The 26,288-nt window shown below is 36.5% G+C and overlaps 1 protein-coding gene and 1 long non-coding RNA gene across 2 annotated transcripts; both read left to right on the top strand.

Moving 5' to 3' along the window:
* The first annotated feature begins 461 nt into the window (after positions 1-461).
* lrrc32 (leucine rich repeat containing 32) lies at positions 462-17,055 on the top strand. The gene is made up of 3 exons (XM_015051382.1): positions 462-821; positions 6,816-6,909; positions 12,267-17,055. Exons 1-3 carry the CDS (start codon positions 814-816, stop codon positions 14,130-14,132), a joined length of 1,968 nt encoding a protein of 655 aa, XP_014906868.1. The 5' UTR covers positions 462-813; the 3' UTR covers positions 14,133-17,055.
* A 197-nt stretch (positions 17,056-17,252) lies between these two features.
* On the top strand, positions 17,253-20,085 carry LOC106959066 (uncharacterized). Its single transcript, XR_001427269.1, has 3 exons — positions 17,253-17,542; positions 18,430-18,528; positions 19,711-20,085. It is a non-coding gene; the product is annotated as an uncharacterized LOC106959066 (long non-coding RNA).
* Positions 20,086-26,288: the final 6,203 nt, after the last annotated feature.

The following is a 26,288-nucleotide window of genomic DNA, read 5'->3' as shown; positions in this document are numbered from 1 at the left end:
AAATGAAATAAACATGTTTTCACGTTGATGTAATTTGGCAGTGTACAAAAATTATTTTATTTGATGGATCAAATAAAATATAAGCACACAAATGTTATCTTGAGGGTTTGATTTCTGTAGCCTTTTAGAGTCCAGAGCGCCACAGAAATGCTTATGGCGGACCGAATTTGGCCCACGGACCTTCACTTTGACATGCGGATTTTAAAAAAATCCCTTTAAATTCTACAATGAATTGATTGGGAACAAATTGTATCAACAAACTTTAGTCCCACTGACTTGAAGTTATTTGTTGGTCCAATCACTGCATTTCTTCAGAAATAAAGACTTTAAAACATCAGTTTGTGTGTAATTAGTTTATATATTGTGGTTCATTTAAAGTAACTTCAATAATTTATTAAGTGGGTTTGGAATATGTGCTTTTAAAAATGCGCAGTAGGCTCCAGTGCGTGGACATCACCAGCAGGTGGCAGAAGACTCCAAAAGGTGAGAGCAACACATCGTCCTCGTTTGCTCCTCAAGTTACTGATAAAATGTGCTACGAACTTTCTCCTCAGCTCTTTGTGTTTATGTTAGGAAATACAGAAAATGAAGGAATACCTTAAACTTGTATTCGAGTTGTCGCTGCGAACAGCTGCTGCACCTGAAGCGAAAAGGAAACAAACAAACAAAAAAAAACTCCGGGATTCCCGGTGGGATGGATAAATCCCCTTACGTACAGGTGTAATATGATGCAAGGAGATAAACGGTGATGGAGAAAAGGGGGGTGAATATGAAACCAAACCAGCTGTTACTGTGCGAGAGCCAGCAGACAACATGTTCAGGTAAGAAGCTTCTTGTTGCTTTATTTAGACTTTTTTTCAAGTTGTGTTTGTTGGGAGTGGGATGTAACCCGAGTACTTCCTGCACCGACACTAACGGGGAAAAAATACTTTTTTCCCCCTCATTTCTTCTTGATTAAATTACGACATTAAACTTTAGAAATGTTACTGTGACGGAAAGCAACTGGTAAATATCCAAACTTGAAGTGTATCTGTCTACTCGGCGAATGAGTTTGTTTCAGAAACGTTTCAGCACGGCTCCGCACCATTTAACCGCCAGAGCGTCTAGCGACGCGCCGAAAAGGCGGAGTCACTGACTCCAAGGTGACATCCCAAATATATATTTTTAAATGTGTGATGAATTAAAATAAATCTGCAATAAATACATTCAGTAAATAAAAATGTATAATTGCTTACACAATAGTTATTAAATGTTTAAATGAATCTAACTTTAATTTATTATATAAAATCATAAAAATATTTGTTTATTTAATGTTTCATCTGCTGCAGTCCATAATGAAATAACTTAAACTGTCACAAGGATGCATGATATATCAACATTTAACATTGCTATCAGCCAATGTTAGGCTTTTTTTTTAGCATGTCGCTTCAACCACTAAAACCTGGCCAATATTAATAACAAAAACCTGGCCAATATTAATAACTAGAACCTGGCCAATATTAATAACTAGAACCTGGCCAATATTAATAACTAAAACCTGGCCAATATGCTGATGCAGCAGGATTCTGAAGTGTTTAACTGAAGCAGAAATGTCAGCACAGCAGTGATGCTTTTTCTCTGTATTTCTGGTGAATTCTTGGTTAAAACAAGTTTGTTCGTAAGTCAGTGAAGTTATTCAAAGTATGCATAACTTTGAATAACTTCAGTTATTCAAAGTTATGCATTTTACTCTTTATGTAAGACTAAAATGTACTCTTACATTTTACTCAAGTAAGAGTAGGAATACTTCCTAATGAAATTACTCAAGTAAAAAAAAAAAACTCCTAAAAGTAAATTGTTTTCCCCCAAGAATTTACTCGAGGAAATCTAACTGGTTACTACCCAACTCTGAATGTATATAAGTGTCTTTGTTTGTTTGTTTTATAGAGCGTGCCATGGCCCCTTCAGGGCACCACTGAACATCACAGCTGCAGACCAATCAGAATCAATTATGAATATTTCTTTTGTTCGGACTTTTCAATCAGGAAAAGACTTTTAATAATCAGTTTCGGTTTGTTGCATTAAATGTTAACTTTGAGTTTATTTTTTAAGTCATTGTGTTTTATTGTCAGCAAATCCATGGATCTTTTTTTAGTTCAGCTTGACGCAGCGTTGAGGGGTTTGACCGCACCACAATATTAGTTCATATTTTAAATGTTATTTAAAGTAGCTAAAAGAGGAACTTGAATACAGTCTCAGCATATTTTTCAATTGTTAATAAGAATAACTGATTAATATATTAGCCAATCATGAGGAAGATTGCTGACAGTCATGTAGGCTCAGACACGTGATGTCATCGCTGAAGAAGCTGCTTGTTGATAAAGTGACAGCATGAGAGCCAGGCTTATAATAGTTTTAGATTTTTTATTATAGTTCATTTTATTTCATTTCGACTTGCTGTTTGTCTAATTCAGTTAGTTTTAATTAGTTTTTAGTGTTATTATTGGTTAAATATTTAGTTATAGTTTAGTTTTTATGAGTTGCAGTAGTAGTTTGTTTTTCATACTTCGGGAAATTTTTAAGTTCATAAAGGTCAAAGTTTTGTGATTATGTATATATGGGTAATGAATATTCAACAGAAAAAATGTATTCAGTTATTATTGATCAACCAGCTGACTCTGCTATTTTATTCCAACTGTTGCTGTTGCCATTTTTGTGAATTAGCGTAAATGCCGCCTGGAGGATTATGGAGCGCTGTAATTTGCCAACAGCTGATGAAAACTGATGGTGTGGGGAAAAAATAAATTTCACATCAGTTTGAAAAGTTAATAAATTGATTCATAAACACACAAATTAAGGATATTATATCTATCATTTCAAACGCACAATAAACACACATTATAGTTCCAGTTAGTTGTAGACTTTCCCCGTTAATTTCAGTTCTTATTTATTTCAGTTAACGGAAATGTTTTCTCAATTTCAGTTTTGGTTATTTCGTTAGTTTTAGTTAACTATAAGAGCCTTAATGAGAGCTTGTCATTGAAATGTAAAAGACGACTTAAAGTCCAGGCGGCCCGACTGTAAAAGCAAAACAAAAACTAAAGAATGTCAAATTAGATTAAAGCTGCTGGTGGTAGCAGAGGGGTTTTTCCAGAGCAGATGATTCCTCTGGGGCTGGTGTGGTTAGAAGGAGTGAACATGGTGGACCTCAGTCAGCACATCTATCAGTAAAGGTTATTTGAACTGCACATCTCAGCAGCAAGGCAGTTCAAATGATGAAGCACCTGTGATTGGATGGGAGCAACCTGAATGTCTGTTTGTCTGCTTCACTCCATCCATCCATCCATCCATCCATCCATCCATCCATCCATCCATCCATCCATCCATCCATCCATCCATCCATCCATCCATCCATCCTTCCTCAATGTTCTCACACAGATTTTTCTCTTGGTTTTTTTTCACATTGGAATGTTGGATTAAAACCTCTCCTGAAAGGCATCCTAAACAAATTCACAAACCGCTTCACCGAGGCAGCAGCAGCAGCTCTGGGTTTCCTGCCTTTTTCTAAGTCTGGTTTCAGAGCTCCACATGCTCAGAAAAGGTTTGACTTGGGATAAAAGATACTTTTATTTTAACATCTTTCTGCTGCTTCAGGCTTTAGGAGAAACATTTTAATGATTTTCCTGGTTCCTGATGGGAGTTTTAATCACATTTTCCCATCAGGATGAGACATGCCTTCACTCCTTTGAGACTCTTTTTATGTACTGTAACCCATTAGTATTACAGTGATCATTTATAGTTTGTTTATAGTGTGGTTTTGGCAGAGAAAAAGCCACATGACGGCTCCCTCTGACTCCCACAGGCTTGAAAGGGAGTCGATCTCTCTCTGTGTGGAGACACCAAAACATCCCCAAATAAGGACGCCTTTTTTTAAAAGAATGCAAATACATAGAAGGTTGGGAAGGTTCAGTTTCAGCTAAAATGCCCCGAATTCCAACTGCAGAGGTTCGAGAATAGTTTTTTCTCACTGGGAAACTGGAAAAGTGGGAGTTTAGGGGGTTTGTTCCTGGACTTCCCCAGCCCCTTATTTGGCAGTTTTCCTCCTGGGTGGCGAGAGGGCGGAACTGGGCGGCACGGCTCTCAGAGGGACACGATGGCCGGTCGGGTCGGCAGACGCGGTCGCCCCGATGCAGAGGCAGCAGTCAGCTGAGAGCCGTTGGTGTGCGGTGCCGGCAGCGAGCTGCGAGTGGGTGCGTAAGGATGTAAAACCAGCGTGGTCAGGAGCCACTGAAAAGAAGAAGATTAGTCATCCGCTGAGGTAAATGGAGAGAAAGAAAACTGGTAATGTGGGATGTTTGTTTTTAAGAAAGTGGCACACAGGGCACCAAGACTCAGAGTTTGAGCGAGAAACGCTTGGATTTTTCAAGAAACTCCGTCAGATGCCAAAAATAAAAAATATAGTTAAATGTTGATTTTTTTTTTGTCTTCCCCCACGCTGAAACGATTAATCGTGATGAATCGATTTTTGAAATAGCCACAAGCTAATTTAGCAATTGATTAATTGCTATCTGGAGTTTACAGTCTCAGAAAACTTAATTTGTAGGTTTCATATCGTTTCCAGACTGGCCTCTGATGTCACCCTGAACATTACAGGTTGGGTCTGAAGAATAATTTAGTAATTGATTAATGGTTAATTGGAGTTTACTGACTCAAAAAAAAAAACAAATAAAAAAACAACTTAATTTACTGAAAGAATAACATTTTATATTTAAGATTACAAAAGTTTATTTGTCTGGAAATATGTTTTATTCCTAGAACTCCTCAAGTGGCATAGATTTAGCTTCACCTGGTTCAAATATATATAAGGCCTCAGCTTAAAAGTATAGTCTTTTGCTTCTAAAGGAATGCTATGTTATTGCATTTTAGACAGTAAATTTTTTATTTTCCTATTTAAAAAAGAATTGAATTATTATTTATTTAAAATTTTATGTATTTTTAACACTGCAAAAAAGGCTTAAATGGTTAAATGAAAAATGTTCAAAATACAGGAATTGTGAATCTGATTAATCTTCTCATCATTAGAATAATCATTACTAAAATGAGTTGCAGCCCTCTGCTTTCATCAAAATCTTCCACCAAGGGCTTCATATGAGAAAGTTTTTCAAACAATAACCTGCTTTTAAAAGACATTGATGTTTAATTAGCTCTGTGATGGAGTTTTATGTCTTCAGATTGAAAATCTGACTTTGTTTTAACAGAAAATATGATGAACCAACACAAAGACGTCTTCAAATCTTTGTTTAGTTTTCTTTGCAAAGTTACCTCAGCTGAGTCAGACTGGATGGACAACATCTGCAAACATCAATTTTCACATCTTGCCAGGGACTCTCAGTTGATTTCAGGTCTAGACTTTGAGTAGGCCATTCTAACACTTGAACATGCTTTAAACAAATCCACTTAATTGTCATATGTCTTCATACTGGAAGGTGAACCTCTGCCCCAGTCTCCAATCTTTTTCAGCCTCTATCCACCTTGTTTGTTCTTGTTTATTGTATATTTATTACAGCAACACAAACTAACACTGAACATTTCTGAGAAATGCACATTTGGATTTAAAGGGAAAAAACCCCATTAAGAATTATGTTTTAATCAAAAGGAAACTTTGCGTGATTATTTATTTTCCTAATAATTGCTGCAAAACAAATATTTAAAATTTTAAAATTAGTTTATTTTTCCTTCTCTCTTTGAGAAATTGGAAAGCCAAGACAACCATGCACTTGCAAAAAATAACCTGCAAAAACACAATCTTACTAAGTATTTCTGTCCAGTTTCTAGGGCAAATATGTTAGTACATTTGAAACAGGACAAGACATTTGTCTTGTGTTCTAAATAAAATAACCTGTCAGTAGAACTAGTACCTTTCCATCAACATGAAAGGTACTAGCTCCTTTCATATTGAATATGTTTTGTCTTATTTCAAGTTTACATAATATTTAGTGTGTCTGCAGTGTGCAGTTTAAATAAAGTAGATGTGTATTGATCTGAATTCACGGTTGCAGTAAAAGTTGTTTCATTCAAAGACTTTAAGCTCTAAATGTGCTTTATTTCTTCTGATTGTTCTTGTTGAGAAGGTTTAAGAAAAATCTCAGCTTGAGATGAAGACACTTTTGGTCTTTATCAGATTCATAAACTGTGAACCCCCTCTCCATTAAAAACCACCGGCCCAGCTTTAAGACCTGTGGCTTTATTCTCGCTTTAAATAAAATCTGTTTCTGTGCTCCTCTTCCTTTTAGGCTTGCCGGTTTACATGAATTTAACTTACTGTGAATCAGGGAAATTGTGTTCTTCTTTTTCAGCACAACAAGGCGTTTGTTTCACTGACATTTCCATGTGCTTATCAGCGTATCATTACCATGGGTACTTACCATGACTTCAGTGCTAATTACTCCCACATTGTCTGTCTGCTCTGCACTGTCACACGTTGTTTTGTTTTGTTCAGAAATCGTGACTCATCATAGTCTGACAAAACAGTCTTCATAGCTTGTTTCAAAACAATAAGCCTCAGCTAAATGCTGAGAACCAATGGAAACCCGTTGATTGCTTCGTCATTCTCCATAGTACCACAGAAATGCAATGCAAGAGAAGTGCCGCGGTGTTTCTACAAAGGAGAAAAGCCCCTTCTGTTTTTTAGGCGCAAAAATAGCACTGTCAAAGGTCAGCATGTCACGATCTACGCAAGGCCCGCTTCCTTCCCCTTTTTTTTTTTTTCAGCCGTATCACCTACAGCATGCTTCCTGAGTGTCTGATTTGTGTGATCTGGGCTCTCTTTGCTGCAGGACCATGGCCGCCTTCCAGCTGCTCTTCCCGCTGTGGGCCAGCTGTGTGGCCGTGGCCGCACATCCTTCCCAACACATCACTCCATGCCAAGTTGTAAGTACCAATCCTGGCAAATGGGGGGAAAAATTGGCTGATTTGACTTTGGAAAATGATTTTTTTTATTTGTTTGTGTCGATTGGAGTCATTTTGTACCACCAAACCATTCATAACATTCTGTTTACCTGGGGTGTTGAACTTAATATCTCATGTTTTTTATCACCAGCTTGTCATGTAAGCATTTCAGGAATTCAGCTTGTGTTTATATCGCTGTTAAAAGATTTAAAGTTCAATGTTTATCTGATACGTGAAAGATTTTAGTGCTCATATTTCATCTGTAAGCCTCTACAATCGTTTCCAGATACACTACCAGCAGATTGTTTCTTTGCTTTCAGATTATTTTAGACTTTTCTACACTGCAAAAACACAAAATGTTACAAAGTATTTTTGGTCAGGTTTCTAGTACAAATCTGTGTTGTTTTGTAGTGTTATGTAATGTTGTTATTGTCTGAGAATCTGCATTTTTTTTTTCTTTTTTTAACTGAATTTAAGATGTTTCTTAAGAGGTACACTGCAAAAACACAAAGTATTTTTGGTCTTTTCTAGTGCAAATATCACACTACACTTGAAATAAGACAAAACTAACAACTTTGAAAGAACATATAGGAGCTTGTTTATGAAACAATCACTTCATATTCATTAAAACGTATATTTACTTATAATTAGATATTTTTCTTATTACAAGTGAAATAATCTTCCAGTGGAAGTAGTAATTTTTTTATCGATATTTAGGAATTACTTGCATACACAAGCTCCTATATTTTGCTTAAAAGTTACTTGTAAGTTAGTTTTGTCTTATTTCTACTGAACTAAGATACTTGCACTAGGAACTAAGCTGAAAATATTTGATAAGATTTGTGTTTTTGCATTCTAGAAGATAAAATAATCCAGAAAGTCACTTGCTGTTGAGGCATTTTACTGTCTCAACACTGGGAAATCAGCTTAATCAGTTATTTTGTTATTTTGTTTCAGGTTTGCACTTAAATGTCTGGAACTATATGTACCACAGTTAAGGCTGTCTTTTGAATGTAATTTGGTTGCAAAGGCAGACATACAACAGGTGTGTAAAGGATTTGGTTTGCAAGGAGATGGCATGTCTAGAATGGCACAGTTAGATATGGTGGTTTAATCGACTTTTTCAATTGATTGGCAGTCACTACAGACATCGACTCACAAGGATGACTAATTTCCATGGAAATAACAGAAAATACGTAAGAAGGCTTGTCATGATGTTAAATAATTGCGGAAGTTGAACTGCAGTCACACTCCTGGTTTCTTGCAGAAATCCACGCGATGAATTTAACCTGTAACATTATATTAAAGGGCAAAGATTATATGTGAATAAGTCAGAATCATATGGAAGTTAATGTTTGTCACTTGCATTTGATGAGGTCATGTGTGTGGCTATAATTATCCAGATATCAGTTCCAGTTTCACTTCTGTGATTTTTACAACAGGGACAACATGATAAAAATAGCACCTCAATAAACCTTCCTCTTCTTTCTGTATGCTATCCTTTATGTATTTGATAAATACCACCAAACCCAAACACACAAACAGTATTTGCAAACATTATGTAAACCATAGTTTTTTTAAGACAATTGCGGAGGAAATTTATGGGGATGTTCATCATTTGCTCTAATACGAAGGGAACAATTGATTTAGATTAAAATGAGAGAGAAACAATATTGCTGAACCTAAACTTTCGCTTGTTATTTCAGTTTTAATCAGAAATTAACTGTAGTGCTAACGGTTTGCTAGCGCTGTGCTAGCGTTACCACTGCAGCAAAGCTAGCAGCTTCAGAAAGTTAGAGACATAGCAGTTTAAAACTCCCATAAGGTATGATTTTAAAATTGAAAATGTATTTTATTATTACATTATGTATTTGATTACACCAAAATTAATACAAACTGAAGTTTTAAGATTTTTCTGTTGACAGGCTAGCTTTAGCACGAGAGCAAAGCTGAATATCTTTGGATATACAAGTTGAATACTTAGCAGCTTAACATTCTGTTTTAAAAAGTTTGGTATACTTAAATGTTATTATTTTGTTATTAAAAAAAGTTTAAATCACCACCTATTCCTGTTTTTGTACAAGCTAACATTAGCTAGCTGCTACAGAAAATTAGAAAGTATTCAGCTAAGATTCAATTTAGCTGTGGCTTTTGAATATTATTGATCTAGTTCATGATTTAACAGTTGAAAGTTTTTTAAAATAAATTGTAAAGCAAGAACATAAAATGCGTAAAAGAGTAGCCACCATGTTAAATAACTTTAGAGGTTAGCAGTAGACCTTGGGATTTCTTCATTTTGTTCTCCACTTGTCTCATTTTAAATTTTCCAACAGAAATATTATGTATTCAGTATTTGAGAGTTGTAGCTCGTTTTAATTACTTTTGAAACGCACTCCATATGATCAGTATTCATAGGTTTTCTCCATTTTTAATCTCTTAAATGGCAGGTTTAGCAATTAAAGTATATTTATTTCTGATAAAAATAATACAAGATTCCTTCCCATATTCCCTTGAATTTATATCGGATTAGATTCCTCTGTTTAGTTTAAAAACAGAAGACTTCAAGTCAAATGTATTCGGAAAATTAAAATTTACCCTAAAATTAATAACCTGGGCCACCATTTTTTCCATTTGCATAAAGACATCCAGAGTTATGCAAAAATAGCCAACCAAAAAATGTTCAGGCACCCAGGAAGTCGCTATTTTGTTCTTTCTGAAACCAAGGAGACAATTTTTTTAACTTGAGAAAGTAAATGAAAGGCAAAAGCTTTTATGTGAACCGTGTGGGTTACTATAAATATCTAAATTTCAGTTCCAGTTTTACTGCTCTTACTTTACCGCTGATGCTACCTCATCATATGTCATGAAAAGTACATACCAGTTTTACTTTATATATTTTGCTGCATTCATATTGGAATACGAAGAAAACATAAGCATTTACACACCTAAAAAAAATAAATTCCTACTTTTCAAGACTACAGTATCAATCATTACCAACTGCATCTCTAATAATGTAAAATGAATTTAACATAATCTTTTCAGACTTTCTGTTCTTACTCTTCTGGTTTTGAATTAGTCACAAAACTTATGTTCTAAATATTCAAATACGCCTTAGAAAAAGTAAACTTTGGGTAGTTTCCCAAACTCTCTTCACACCTCTGCAAGTAGAATATAAGATGTCAGGAAGTAAATCATGCATTTAGATTATTTTTAACCTGCCCTGGTCAGTTTATGTGAGAATGAGCTGAAATGAACAATTGCATTTATGTTCAAGATAGTCACGGCTGTAGCAGTGTAGTCGGCTGGTGATGTCCCAGGGTTTCAGACAACAATTGAGGTCTATGAAACAGAGAAATAGATCTGGTAAGATAACACTTGTCAGACTAGCAGTGTGTCATTTTTAAAAGGAAAATTGAAAGAATAAGGGGAAAAACGCAATTACTGCTCTACTGTGTCAGTGTTGTGCACCTTCTTAACTGAGTAAAATGTATGTAACATCAAGGTTTATGACTTTTGAGAGGCGTTGAAAATCGGAGGATATCAGGAATGAATAGGTCAAAAATATGGACATTGACATTCAGGAAGGTTTCAGGCACTCTCTGCATGGCTAGGGGTCAGGACGTCCTGTGTTGCCTGTTGCTTCCCGTCTCTTTCTCCCTCCTGTCCGGTCATTTCTGTTGCCAACTAACAAGAGCTGCAAAACAAGTCTCTATTGACCATACCTGAACTCTTTTTAAGCAGTTCAAAGCTGGTACATTTAAGGTTTAGGGTATAAAATTTCTTTATAATGCAAAAAAAAATTGGGGAATTTACTGCAGACTCTTTAAATTGGAGACCAATGGGGCTGCTTTTGTGAAAATTGGCAATAGGAAATGTACATTGATGTGAATGAATTTTACCTACTCTCCTTTCCAGAACTGATTGGAGAATTTTCAGGAATGAACAGCATGTTAAAGATCATGGGATAGCACCTCAGTTGAGTTTACAATTAATATTGGGCTTTATTTTGCATCTGTTCTTGAATTTCTTTATGTTAAAGCATAATTTGCTGCTTTTTGAGATATTTTAGCCTACTTGATTTTGTCGTTTGGGTGTGACTGATGAAACTGAACTAAGCTTTCCAAAGAATGTAGTTAATTAAAATTAATCTGTGATTCGAGACACAAGGACAGAATGTATGTATAATTACAAAAAGAAAACACAAACCCTTTGTTTTCTAAAGATGCTATGACTAAATCTGATGTGTAACGTCTTAGCAAGAATCAGATGTAACAGAAACAGGCTTATGGATACAATTTGTCTGAGATTAGAAACATACTTCACCATCACAGAGAATGGACTCAGCTTTCTGTGGCATTTTCTCATCAGTCTTCCCTGTTTGTTCCTCCATGCCTGATAACAGATACAAGATGTTTTGCCCTTGAGTAAATAGACCGGCATGTTTGTTTACACCCATCTCTTGAGCCCTAAAGAATGCCCGTTTCATAACACCGCAAATATGCTAGGAAGTTAAATGTAGTCGAGTGGAAGAGAAAACAGGGGAGGAGACGGCTTTATGAGCTGTTTTTGGACAGGCTTTTTGGGGCCATGTGGTTTCTGTTACAAGCTACACCTAATGAGTTAAATGCTTGATTTTATTAGGGTGGGAAATAAATGGATAATGACATAGAAATAAAAATGTGTGTCATGTTTTTGTTGTTGCTAAAAAATATTTTTTTCCTTTTCTGTTAATTGAGTTTAAAAGAAACAGTCAATGGTCCTTTTTCTCAGACTAACTCACCAGCTTGTGTCTCAAAGGACTTTATAGCTGCCAGAAGATTGACTCTGAAATTATTGTTCTGCTTTAGACGTTTAAAGGCCTTGTAGACATGTAGCTGGGTCTTTATAAAAGCAGATATGTCCGCTACATTGCTTAGTTTAAGAAAAGTATTCATCCACAAAACCCCACTGAATTACACCCCAGAATTTTGTTTTAAACATGCCAAACCCATTGGAGGCAGTGGAGTGCAAAGCTAAAACCTAGGTTAGTCAATCTCAATGCTTCCAAAAAAAACACAACTTCCTGTTAGGAATGAAACATGGTGCCAGGAGGTTCATTTGTGTGGTCTGACAGAGAGGTCAAACTACTTTTAATAACCATTTTAGAATATAAAATTTGTATAACACAAGACGGTGTTCTTTAGTGAAATAAAATGGAGTGTATGTGTGAATAAATGGCCAAATGGTTTCCTAGATATCCGTCTACATGTGGACTAGGCCTTAGCCTGAGTTACGCCATGGTAAAGAAGTCTGGCCTTACGATGAATTAATCAAACCCTTGTTTTTGTCTTTGTTTCCAGGTCCAGATGGATGTGTTCTGCAGCGATCTAAGTCTCAGGAGCGCACCACTCAATCTTCCTCAGGGAGTCCAAATGCTGGATCTTTCTCGAAACCAGGTTCAAAACCTCTCGTTGGAAACTTTAGGCTTTTACACTGGCCTTCACCAACTGAACCTTCATTCCAACAAGATCCACTTCATCCAGCCAGGACTCTTCAAAGACATGAAGGATCTGAGAGTCCTGGATCTCTCCCAGAATCACCTGAATGTTTTCGCACTCTCCAAAATAAGAGTCGGACCTCTCGCGGCCGTGGAGTCATTGGATCTTTCAAGCAATGGATTGTACACAGGTATGTCAGACTACTTCCTGGCTGAATCCCCATCTCTGGCGAACCTTTCACTGGACAGCAACAGTATCACAAAAATTGCACAGAACACCTTCAGCGGATCAGCATCTTTGAGGAAAATTAGTCTCCACAACAACGTCATCCTGGAGATAGAAGATGGAGCTTTTGACTCTTTGAATCATCTGACTGAGCTCGATTTATCTAAGAATTCAATCACTTGCATCCTAGACTTCAATCTTTACAACTTGGAGGTCCTCAATCTCAGCAAGAACAGCATTGAGTTTTTCCACAGTGTAAAGTCGGATAATTCCTTTAAGCTTCGCTCTCTGGATCTGAGTGAAAACAAAATGCTTTGCTTCCCTCTCCTCCCAGAAAAGAATGTGCTTGAATTTCTGAACATTTCGCGAAACCATATTCAGACTCTCAACACCACAGGGAGTGTCCTGAACCTCACAAATTTATATGATTTAAAATACCTGGACATAAGTTACAATAAGCTCAAAAGTTTACCTGAGATTTTCTTTTCCAATATGGAATCCCTTGAAGTCCTCAATGTGAGTAACAACTGTATCAGCTCGTTTTCAGTCACATCTAAAGACATCCTGCACAAGGTGAAGGTCATCAATCTAAGCCATAATTCTCTGCAGACTTTGACGTTTGGGAAAAACTCCCTTCACTCCCTGAAAAAGCTCTTTTTACAGGGAAACGACCTTACTGTCCTAGACCAGCAAATATTTCAAAGACTGCCCAGCATCAAGTACCTGCAGCTCCAGCAGAACAATCTGCAAATCTGTAACAGTGAGCAAAACCAACATGGGTTAATGCTGAAGGACCAAAACCACCAGAATCCAATTGGCTGTGTATCATTCTCATCTGTTAATAACCTGCACTTCCTGTACCTCTCTGGAAATAATCTGAGGACCATTCCTGCAAAGGCGTTTGTGAACACCCCTCTGAAATTACTAGACTTGTCCTTAAATCCAGGATTAAACATGCACAAGGACTCCTTGTTTGGCTTGGAAGATTCCCTGGTCCATCTGCTGCTGAGGGAAAACAACATGTCAAGCCTAAGCGCAGACCTGACCTCCCTGAAGAGCCTCAAACACGTTGACTTGTCCACCAACCAATTGAACACCCTACCGACCTGGAACAAAGACTCCGCCATTGAGTCCTTGAACCTGCAGAACAACAACCTGGTCACCCTAGACCAATCCACCGTCCTCGCCTTGGAGCGCTCCTTAAAGACCCTCTACATGGGCTCCAACCCTCTGAGCTGCTGCGACAACCTGGGCTTCCTCCACACGGTGCAGCACTCCACGATCGTTGTTCCTGACATCGAGACCGTGACTTGTGTTCACGAGGAGTCTCCGGAGCCAGTGAACATTGAGAAGCTGACCCGAGAAATGTGTCACCAATCAGATGCCCCAAACTACACAGCGGTTGTTGTGATAACGTTGTTAGTCGTGATTATCCTGCTGGTGCTGCTGGTTAAATGTTTTCGAGCAAGGAGACGGAAGCGCAGCAGAGGCTTTCATGCGTAGCAAGACAATCACATTCAGAGTCAAAAAGTTTATGAGACTGTTGAAGGATTTAAATGTGAATGTGTAATCTGGAGATTCTCAGAGACTTCATGGACTATTTGACGCTCTGGGTTTGGATTACAACTACAAAGAGCCATCACGAGTTGACAAACACAGCTGTCAATCAGGCACATCTCCTACAGGAAGTCGTGGTTGTGGAGTACAGCCTAGATAACAAAAAGACAAGCCAATGAAGGCCCTAGTTATTGTTATATTTTCTTACAACACAAGGCTGGACTTTTTGACTGAGTTTTATGTCAGTTTCATGCAGCTTTGTTTAAGGAACCCAAGGTTTCAATCCTCCTGTGCTCACTTCTTCAGGACTTTACACCAGAAACCAGAAACTGTCACCAGCACCAGTGCAGAGCTTTAAAGCCAATATTTTTATGGGTGTTGCTTGAACAAAGAAAAGTCATCTCTATGCCTGAAGGAGCAGTGTTAAATGATTATTTTTTGTACCATGTTGCATTCCTGATACCTATTTATTGAATGTAGAACCAACACTAAACCACTTTGAGTAGACCGTAGCGTCAGGAGACCGGACTGAAGTACTCTTCTGCTGTTGCAAGTCATATTTTCAGAAACATGCTCTGAGGATCATGGATTTAAATTTATACCAGTCTCTTATCTATATGTGAAGTTTGTTGCAAAGCTTAAACTTGCTTTAAAAACTTCAGCAAGCACCAAAAGGTTGGCACAAATACAGGAAATAATCTATAAAACCAAAGAAGGATAGGGGTACAAACCTTTAAATGTGTGAGTTGGTACATTTGTTGAAGCTGTACCCTGGACTCATGATAAAAATATTGAAATGATCAACTCATAAATATAGATTTTAGCACCATAAGGGACTTAGAGTAGTACTTATTTCATAAAAGTGTTTTTTCCAGAACTTCTTAGGTTGAAATGGTCTCAAATTTCAGGCATACCACATTGTCATTGATTCCCAAGTTTATAAGTATGGACTGGTTATAAAGTATCAAAGTTTTTAAAACATCTTAATCATCCTGATTCTATAGATTAAAGTAATTTCAATGAGTCACCAGAGGTGTTACCTCTCCTCCACATGTTGCTGTGCAACAGGTGACTACTACATATGTGGTAGTGTTGAAATTTTCCCAGTTGTGTAAAACTGTGTTGAGTCATGGTGTGGGAGTCAAAAAATCCAATTAAGCTAAGTTAAGCTGTTAAAGGTCCTTCAGGGGACTGGTGTTGCTAATTAGCCATGGCTACAAATACTGTGATTCAGACATCAGATTGTTTTGATCTGTATTTCTTCTGTTGGTCCCTTTCAAATAAACGGCCAGTAGCCTGCTTAGCTACAGTTAGCATGCTATCAGCACGGTGGCTAGCAAAGCAGATAGTCTGTTAAATTAACCAGCTAATATCGGCTTGTTACATATTTATTATGCTTTAAAGAGTAGAAAAACTAAAATGGACAATAATCTTCTAAAAAAATTGGTGTTTATTTGAAAACTGTTTTCCACATTATTCAAATGTTCTTTAGTCTACGTAGCAAAATAAAAAAAAAAGAATATTAGCAATAGATAACATTATTATACCTGTTGCAAATGAAATCAGCCAAACAATTTTACACATCTTTGTTTTGAATTTTTGTGTTAATGTCGTAAAATCACACTATTTAAACTCAAGATTATCATTCTGTCCAAAATCAATCGCCAAGGAGTACTTGGAAACAGCTTTTGGTTGGATGGAACATTTCAGAAAGCCATGCTTTAAAACTCTTCACTGGACAACTGATACAGTCGTTACTGATACAGACGTTACAGATACATATGTTACGAACATACAGATGTTAGTCATTATTGAAAACATTTTTGAAGTATACTGGGCCAAGATTTTCTAGTTTGTTGCTGTTTGTGGTTTTAGGGCTTTAGGGGCGGGGGCGGCCATGTGGTATTTATTTGGTCATGTGATGGTGATAGGGATGCAGGACAGCATTGTAGGATGTTTAGCAGGAGAAGTGAAGCAATTTCAGTGATGTGGTTGGTTTTTCATAGTTTTGAAACTGTAGGTGAATTAATGCATTCCTAAAATTGAGTAATATTTCTTGAGTTTTATATTACTGGTTTCACAATGTTCCTGAAGCTTATTTTAAGGTGATATTTTTCTCATAACCAACACTTTTCTTTTTTTCTTAGAGTCCTATATTTTACAATCTTATATTTTACAATGTTAAGTACTTTGATTCTCTAATAAATATTGTTAGAGGTGGTATAACCATTTTAATGGTGACATAAACATATGGTTCACTATTATTCAAAGTTTACTGCAAGATATTTCCCTACAGCCTGAATCACAAAATGTTTTAGACATATGTAAACACATTACCTGTAGAAATATAACCATTATCGCCTCTAAGTTTGAGTTTCGATTCCAGTCTTTTTGCAGATCTAAGTTGATCTTGGGTCTTCTTTAAATACAGATAATTGACTGGTATATATTTTCATCTAGCAAGTTTCAGAGTTTAAACAAAGTATCTGAATTGATCCTTTGAGAGCTAAAACCGACTGATGGAGCTCAGTACTGAGATTGATTTCAGCGAAGAAAAATGATTTGTTTTTTTCAACTAAAAATGAAGAAAACACATCTACACAAAACAAAATGCTCTTTAGTTTTACAGAAGGGTTACATGAAGGTGTTTATCTAAAATGGCAATATACCCTCAGTGTAGTTTGCACTTTAACCTTGTATTTGTTTGGTTTTCTCTTTTGTGTCTGTAAACACTAAAACTATGGTTTGTATTCCTTCTATGAGTGAAAAGTAATTTATTTTGTTAACTGTGTGATTTAAGATGTTCTACAGCATGTTCTGTTGATGCCACACACTTGGTGCTCTTCATGTTAATAAAAATTTAAAAGTATGATTTTGGATCCTTTTTTAACCAATAACATGGATACATGTTAAACCAGGGGTGGGCAACTCCAGGCCTGGAGGGCCAGTCTCCTGCAACTTTTAGATGTATCTCTACTTCAACACACCTGAGTCAAATAATGAGGTCATTAGCAGGACTCTGGAGAACCTGACTGCACTTAGGAGGTGATTCAGCTGTTGGATTCAAGCGTGTTGGACCAGGGAGACATCTAAGAGTTGACGGCCCTTCAGGACCAGGATTGCCCACACCTGTGTTAAACTATGGGTGACATTTATTCTGCACCCAGAATGAATAGCTGTAGTCCTATTGTAAATAGCTTAAAACCTACTGATGTCCTGCTGCGTGCTTTCTGATCGAAGCCCTGCCATGGTCAGTTAGGAAAATATCAGCAACAGCGTTAACAAAACTATAAAACGGAAACTATGAGTGAAAGTTTTGTTCCGAAGAATCACTTCCTGAAGCGCAAAACGTGAAGGTAGGTGTACAATTTTGACCTTGTTGAGTGGTACGCTGTCAACACGGTGTGTCTTTGACACATGGTGGGTATCAAACATGATTTAATTTAGCAGTTTAGCATTAGCTTGCATTAAATATCACATTTGTATAGCATTTTAGCTATTGTAGAAGTTCTCTAGTGATAGCGCAGCTAACTTTTTAGTTGGCGGTGCCCACAATTACTAGTAAGTTGGTGGCAATAAAAAAAATGTTCTGGACCATTAAAATATTAAAAAAAATTGACCCAAAAGTATCCGAGAACTCGTTTTCGGACCTACAAAAATGTGTTCTTTTCTAACCCATTTCATTTTGATATGGCATGTTTAATTTCAGGCTGAATTGGTTAAAAATAAATTAATTCATTGCTGTAAAAGTGAAAAACAAATGTGTGACCTCTGAATGCTTTCAACCTGGAGACAGACCCACAGTAAAAAAATGTTTCGACACAAGCAGTTTAAACAAAATGATTGATTTTATTATCTACATGTTGGCTCCATTTTATATCATTTTGGCAAACTACTTGACCATCATGCTTTGAAGATGATTATCTAGAAAATAATTTTTTAGATATAAGAGAAATAAACTAAAGATACGACAAATTTTTTGGAGACGTTTTGGTTCTGATAAAACTAGAAATTAAGGGGTTGGGTTTGCTTGTGCCATTTTAACTGTGAAATATGAGAAATGGAGAAACTGGTGCACTTCATAGATTGCATCATGAGAAAAGAACATTATGTAGGAATATTGAAGCAACATTTGAAAACCTCAGCTACAAATGTGAAGCTAGGATATAAATGGGTCTTAAAAATAGATTTGGCTCTGCGTCATCACACCTGAACGAGGAAGTGATTCGGTCATTCATTTCAGGTGTGTTGGACTCGCCTGAGGGATGGTTTTGTTGCTAGGCAAAAGCCCTTGACGACAAGAGTTTGACACTCTGATCTACAGCTGTATACTGGTATAAAGGTATGAATGTTATTAGTTTTATATTTCTGAACCTATTTCAATTGCTTTTGCAAGAAGCTGTCTATACTTTGCCTGGGAATTTAGTAATGTATTACCTCCTGATGTTAATACAAAACATTCAAAATAGAGGTACTTTTTTAGCTGTCGGTTTCACTTTGCGGTGCTGCATTTGAGTGGCTTGTTTTAAATGGGAAAATTGTAAACTTACCACTGTGATGTTGCTCTGTATCAGTTTACAGAAGGTGATTTCCCTAGATAACAGTGACATTGTGTTTGAATACATTACAGGCTTATGAGGAACATGGTTCATGCTAATTATGTCGGTATAACTTCCCCTTGACTGGAAAGGTCTGCAAATTACAAATTTGTTTTCATAATTCAGGCCTACAATTACTCTTTTCACATCCACCTTTTCATCGGAACGCGTTTCATTTAAATACATTTAGAGCTTATCATGCCAGTAATTAGGACTGCAACTAATGATTATTTCAGCAATTATTTATGATTTTACCAATTATTCTAAGAAAAAAATAGGACACTCTGCATTATTTAAACACTTTCTTATACAATATTGGAAATACGTTAAAATATGTAAATAAATAATTCCTTGTTAAATAAGACAATCAACCAGATGTCTAAAATGCAATAACAGGAAAGGATGCATCTTCAGCTAAACAAATATCTTGTGAAACGTTCAACCCCTTCTGATTATTATTTTTTTTGATTGATTAATAATTGGATTGCAAAAGTTGTTTAATAGAAGTTTTTTTTTTTTCAGAATTTGAACCAGGTGAAGCTAAAAATGTCACTTGAGGAGTTCTGTTTAGAAAACATACAAAGAAGGGCTTTTTTCTCAGATGCAAAATGTTGCATCTAAGAAATAAATGAAATCTTCAGCCAAAATCTTTAGTTTTGACTCATTTCTGCTCTGATTATGTCCTTTTAGCAAATTACCTTTTTGAATCTGCATACTCCAGTTAACGATTAATCAAATAGTTGACGATTATTTCAATTAACTGTATCAGACCCAACCTGTAATGTCTGGAAACAATGCAAAACCTTTAACCCCACAGAAAAGTTTGATTTACTAAATAAAGGTTAATGTTTTAATGCTAAACCTATTGAACTGTTTTTAATGTAACATTTCTGCCCTGATGGCCTTCTTCTCTCTGTTTTCTGCAGAGTTTCGCTTTTAAGAAATGAAAAAGCTCTGTTGTTCATGAGTGGCTTTATCTGGACTGTCAAACAAAAAGCTTTCACCGTCTGTGAGTCAGACCCTCCACCCGCTTCACCTCCCCGGAGACACTTACTGGGCCTAATGTACAGTCCAGGGTGGTACAGGAAATCATCCACCAGCCATCCTGTTTCACAACAGTGAAGGGAAAATGACTCTTAATGACTGTCAGGGCGAAGCCCTTCGTTAGAAAACCGGCTTTCATGTGAATAGAGAAACATGTTTGGGTTATGTCTTGTTTTCCAGATGCGGTGATGCAGTCAGAATGTTTGATGGTTAAATAACAGCATTTAAAATAGGATCTTTAGCTACAAAACAAAAAACACTGTCTGGGTTTATGTTTTCCTTCTTTCTTTGTGGAGCTTTGGGAAATACCAGCAGTGATCTGGATCTGTTTTATCTGGACCTGTCTAGACTGTGTTTATGAGTAATAATCATTCCTCTTTGCAAACTCAATTAACACACAGGGAATTTTGTGGTGATCATTCAATTTCACACAGCAGTGCTACTCCTTTTTAATTCACTATTGCACAACCACAAAATAATTTCTAAGTGATGAGCTACAAGACATGGGTTCACCGCTTGTTGGAAGCCGAAACCTCAGAGGTTTGCTGGTTCGTTGAATTTGTCCTGCGGTGTGGCTTTCAGTCACTTATGCAGTTTTCATCTCATCCCCGCAAGGTTTTTATACCAAAACCTCAAAAAAACAAACTAACAAAAATAGGCTCTCCCAGGCCATAACACAGTTGGCGCTTGATTTACTTCTGTCAGGTGGATATAATAGGTATTTCTATGGGGGTAAAATGATGACAGCTTTAAATAAACCTGAAAGAAAACTGAAAAATATAGGTAGAGATGAAAATATTGGGTGGTTTCCTCAGAGCTCTTGTCCTGGTGGGCTAGGCTACTGTTTAAATGCATTTGTGTAACACATTTCAAAGTGATTTACGTGATTAAAAACATAATACAGAAACCAATTATAAAACATCAATAAACATTACATTTTATCAAGTGAAAGAGAACCAGAGCAGCTGAAAATGTAACAAATGTTGCAAATTTGGTCCCAAATCCAATCGAATCTATCAGACTGTCAACACCCATGTGAGCGTTCTGGATCAGCTGCAGCTGTCTGATCTTTTTTTTTTTTAGGCAGGTACTGCAGTAATCAATGTGACTAAAGATAAATCATGGATGAGTTTCTCTAGATCTTGCTGGGACATAAATCCTGGAAATGTTCTTCAGGTGATAGGAGGCCGACTTTGTAACGGTCTTCTTGTTGCTCTGAAGGCTCAGGTCAGAGTTCATCACCACACCCAGATTTCATTCTGATTTCTAGTTGTAATAATAACTATTCATTTATTAACCATTTATTTATTAAATAACTGAAGTAATTGAATCTGTGTGTTGACTGCAGATTGTTCCTCTTTAGGTCCAAAGATAATAACTTCTTTGTTTCTGTTCACAGCTGGAGAAACTCACGGCACCTCTGTACACTGATCTGAAACTATTGGGCTGCAGTTATCCTTTATTAATTAGTGACATGTATGCATGCAGTTTGTTACTGTGTTTTTTCTGTTCTCTTTTTCTCTCTGCAGGTTTAGGAGATTTGTAAGGTGGTCACCCTTCTTTCTCTCCTTTGTCCTTGTATCTCTCTTTCCCTTTAATGTTTTGTCCCAACATTCTTCCTTCATTTTCTTTATTCCCTTTCTTTTCCACTTCTGGCAACAACAAGTAGACTCCTACATTGCACAAATAATTGTCTTAACGCATCAACGGAGACTAAATGCATCCAAACAAACTGTAGAAACTAACAGAAAATTATTTCCTTTTGGACTTTGTTCCCAATAAATGAGCTAGTGGTAGATCAAACTAGACCTCTGCTCTGCAGAATCTGGGTATTTTTCCAGCACTAGGTCCTCTGGTCCGCAGGGACAACTTGGTTCACAAGCTCTCTGAATTACAACCATGTTTGTCCCAAACCAAATCTGCAGCATACACACCAGATTGGAGAAATGAAAACAGAGTTCAGGTGGTGTTTTACCAGCTTTCACAGCTGTTCTGCTCCACTCAAAGGCATCATCTCCTGTCTTTCAAAGGACGTCTTCCTGTTTGCATAAAATCCCACCACCTTTTTCTTTTTTCAAATTAGTTGTTTATTAGATGAACAACGATAGAATCAGAGGAAGCGAATGGAAAATATTTGTGGTTCCCAAATTGGAAACAGACCTCAGTGACTTTTCCTCTCCCCTGTGAGCGGGCAGTGAATCATAATTAAACCTGGACTTCTGGTTTGGTCCTGCTGAGATCAGAAGAACTGTGCTGTAAGAGGAAATGGGATCAAAGGAGTCGCTGCTGACTCGGTCGCTGGCCCATCATTGGAGTAGAAAGTGAGAAATTACTCTGAGCATCTGGGAAAAACACTTCAATTTCCTTTTAAGGAAATAAAAATGAATCTTCTCAGATATTCCAATGTTTTAAATTAACCTAAAAATTAAATTTTCTGCTACAAGATGAAAATCTGTCGGTCTTGTTCTGTTGCTGAACAAATAGACTGAAAAAGTTTGACCGTTATTTACTTAAAATTACAAAAAGTGATAATATAACAGAGTAGATTTTAGACTTTAAGTAAAACTACTGATTTAATTAAGTAAACTTAAAACCATTAAATAGACAATGATATCACTGATTAAAATGTTGGATTTACTAATATTACAAATGTTGATTAAATCCATCTATTCTTTTTTTGTTTTGATATTTACTAATTTCGAGGATAAAAATTATGCTTTCTTTCTAAATATCCAGATAAAAATAATTTGGATTCAATAAATAAGTTGCATCAAGTAGTTACTTGAAACAATGTTGCTTAAGTCGGCACATTATAACTGCTATTGTTATTCAATGTTTACATAAATTAATTGTTCAAATCGCCTTTGAATTGGTACCACAGGCCCTAAAATCTTATCGTTATTGATTCTCTTGTTTGAACTTTTTTTCTTGTATGTTGAATCTGTTATCATGCTTTCTTTTTCAAAGACTTCATTGAAAGTCATTTAAAGCTGCACTATCAACTTTTAAAATAGGATTAAACTCTGTGTATGTGGAATCAATTTTAACATATCTACTGCTGGATTGTTCTATACTGATTTCATTATATTGTTCTATAGTAAAAAATTCTTTTTACTAAAATTAATAGATGTTCAAGTCATCTTTTTTAAAATTAGTCATTTCTAAACTGAAAAAGTGTATTTGTTGAATAACGCATCCAGTATTTGTGACGATGCTACTTTTCCCTCAGATGGAAAAGATTATATCTTTTGAAAAATTGTTTTAGTTAAAACTACAAGCTTGACCTCATGATGGAGTTAAATCCAGCCTCTGGTTTGATCGTCATGGAGCATGAATCTACAGATGTGGAGGATAAACAGTCTTATTTTCACAATCTCTAACCTGTTATCTCTGTAACTTTTCCCTAAAGTAGCTACAGCTTTAATATATTTACATAATCGTTCCTTTTGCTGCTCAAACCAATCCTTGCTGCATTCTGGTCATACCAGAGCATGTTCATGTAAATATAACATGCAATCCAGCCCATTTTTTCTGTTTCTGTTTCATGTCAAGAAACCATCATCTGAAGAAGCTTTTTGTTGTAGATGAATGATCCTATTGCTCTCCATCTTCAGAGGTTGACTGAACCTCCATGATCTCCAGCGTTGGTGAAACTGCATGCAGATCACATCTTATTTCTCATCTTCAGTAACCCTAGCACTCCCACAGAGCACTTACTGTCCCCATTTATCAGTAAAGATCATGAGAAAGGTCAGAGGTCAGCCCGACTTCCTGCAGGAACATTAATCTGATTGTCTCGTATGGATTCTGCATTAAGTCTCACGTTGCTCCTGCATCTGAAGCTGTGGAGAAAAAGTATAGAGGGCAGCAGACATAAATAAATCAGGAATCTGCCATCTTGTGCTTCTGCAACAAACTGAAAAAACAACTCTGCAACAAACTCTACTTTGAGCTTCTGCCAAGAACATTGTTTCAGCATTTTAAATGAGCCGGACGCTGATTATAGCTCCTGAGATAAATACAATCTGGGCCAGATTTCTCATTTTATTGTCCATACACAAAACAAGAGGTTTTTTTTTTTATTGCCGAAAAAGGCAAGTAAGAGAGTTATTGCAACACTTGGGCTGGAAAATGAATTTTTTCCTTCAAAGGTAATTTTGATGTTGGCTGATGTTTCTTATTTTCACCTGGAGAAGTGTGTCCAACAGATCTGCCCTGAAGATATCTTGCGTCAAACGAGCAGAACATCTGCAATTTAATCAGATACACCGAGAGATGCCAAAGTATAAGAAACCAGGATTGAAGAGAAACATGAGCCTGGAAATTATTTAAAGGGGACCCAGTACACTTACTTTTAAAAAAGTTATAAGTCTGTGGGCTATTAATAAAAAAAAAAAAAAAAAAAATTCCTTTAACTTTTTTTGCACAAAGTAATTCTGTTGAGATTTAACCCACCAAGTTCTGCTTATTTTTAGCTCCTTTAAGGATGAAATGCTTTAAACCTCACATTTATGCAAATATGCAAGTTGCTGCTGGCCATGATCTCCAAATCAGTGTCTTCACCTGATACATGTGAAAATGACTGCAGAGATGTACAACCATACTGTAGATCATTGAAAAACAGAAGTTGAGCCTCCTGCACAACCAACAAGAATGCAGCAAGTGGTTTCTTGGGTGGTAAGTCAGCAACAAAACACCTATCTTTTCCAGCAGCCATTGTACAGCACATACAGCAGTAAAACTAGCTGAACAAATGCGTTTGTTTTCTAATAATGAAGTGGGTGACTTAAAAATATTTTGGTTTCCAGATACCCGAAAACATAAATTTATTGCCAGAGAAAGGGAGGATGTTTTTTTTTTAAGCACTTGGACTTTTTTTTGAAACAGTAGAAGCCCAAATGGTTGCACAAAATGTGAGCAAAAAGTCAATTTTGAATAAGGAATTGATCTAAAGCTAATCTGAGCTGAATTTTTTTTTTTAGCACTGTACATTTGATTTTGGTGCATGTAATAGAGAAACTGAGAATTCTGTACATAAATTTAGCAATTAAGTAAACTGCTACTACTAAAGTTGTAGTTTAAAAACTGAGCTGTAGGGTTTCTTTTTGTCTGCTACAGAAACCAAGAGCAGTAATGCATAGAAAAATACTACTGACACCACTTAGAGTTGAACTATTTATCTCATAATCTAGAGATAATAAAACTTGTTTTCCCAAGATAATGGGTAAATATTGTTCGTGAATTTGACCTAGAAACCAGGACAGAGGAGCAGAAGATGTCACATCAAGGAACATTTCTCACTGATTGTACCAAAGTGATATTAAAAACACTAAAACTGGCCATTGTGATAAGTTAATCATCTGGTTATCTCCAAACAAGTTTGTCTTCTTGTTTAAAATCCAACACATTGATTTTGTTTTAAACAACATATTTTATCTGTTTTATATTTTTTCTTATGTTGTAAAATTGTTCTTGCTGTTCAGTCTTTTTGTTTTGAGAAACTCGTGTGTTTATTTTTTATTGAATTGATTACTTCAACAGAGTCTTCACTGGTCTGAATGAACAACACCAGGACCATATTGGATCATATTGGAGCCAAATCTTCACTGCTCTGGCTTCCTGTTTTTAAAAGATTACATTTTAACCCTTGTGCGTGTGAGGACTGAGGCAATCATAGAGGACAATGGCAAATGATACAAGTTTTACGTGTGTGGGGTCGGTTGGACCACATTTCTACATACAAGGGTTAAAACTCTGCTGTTGGTCCATGAGCCACTAAATGGTTGTGGGCCAAAATACATACGTCATTGACGTGCGACAAGCATAATTCTGCAGCAGAAGAAGCTAACGTGGTAAATCCAGACGTAAATAATGACTGAAAATTATAATTATGAAAACACATCATTGGTCTGGTTCTGACTACACATCCAAACAGACTTCTCTACAGAAGTTTCAATCAGTGCTCCAATGAAGGCCATTGGTATTAGCTGTGCTTGTTTCTTTATTAGCTTCCTTCGTCTCATGATCTTGTGGCGATGCCGTCAACTGCCACTGTTGAAAACTTTAACATTGATCCATAGACGTCAGCGCCCATTATTATTTCCGTAAACTGAGCACTGCTGTATGATGTCTACGTTATCCTTCTGCGCATACAGGTCGCTTTGGAGATGTAAACCGTTCACAGAAGTCTGATAGCAGCAGCATTCAATTCGTAGCATGAACGACCACGCAGAAAAGAAGTGGACTTCAGCCAAAAATTGGAATTGAGCATCAAGAATTGCTATATGAAAGTAGCCTCAGCACCTATCCAGTTTAGGCAAATATTACATTAACAAACTGATTTTTTTTTTCTTTTTCAAATGATAGATCCTGAAATAAGTATTTTTAAAGTTAATTCTGACTTATGAAGTTCATTCAGATTTGGCTGAATAACAATGAGAAGGCCATGTCGTGATTCCAT

Source organism: Poecilia latipinna, unplaced genomic scaffold (assembly GCF_001443285.1).
Source record: "Poecilia latipinna isolate Pla-1442-1.1 unplaced genomic scaffold, P_latipinna-1.0 Scaffold1042, whole genome shotgun sequence".
Taxonomy (NCBI): Eukaryota; Metazoa; Chordata; class Actinopteri; order Cyprinodontiformes; family Poeciliidae; genus Poecilia; species Poecilia latipinna.
The sequence above is the reverse complement of the archived record's forward strand: the minus strand, read 5'-3'. Positions and strand labels throughout refer to the sequence as shown.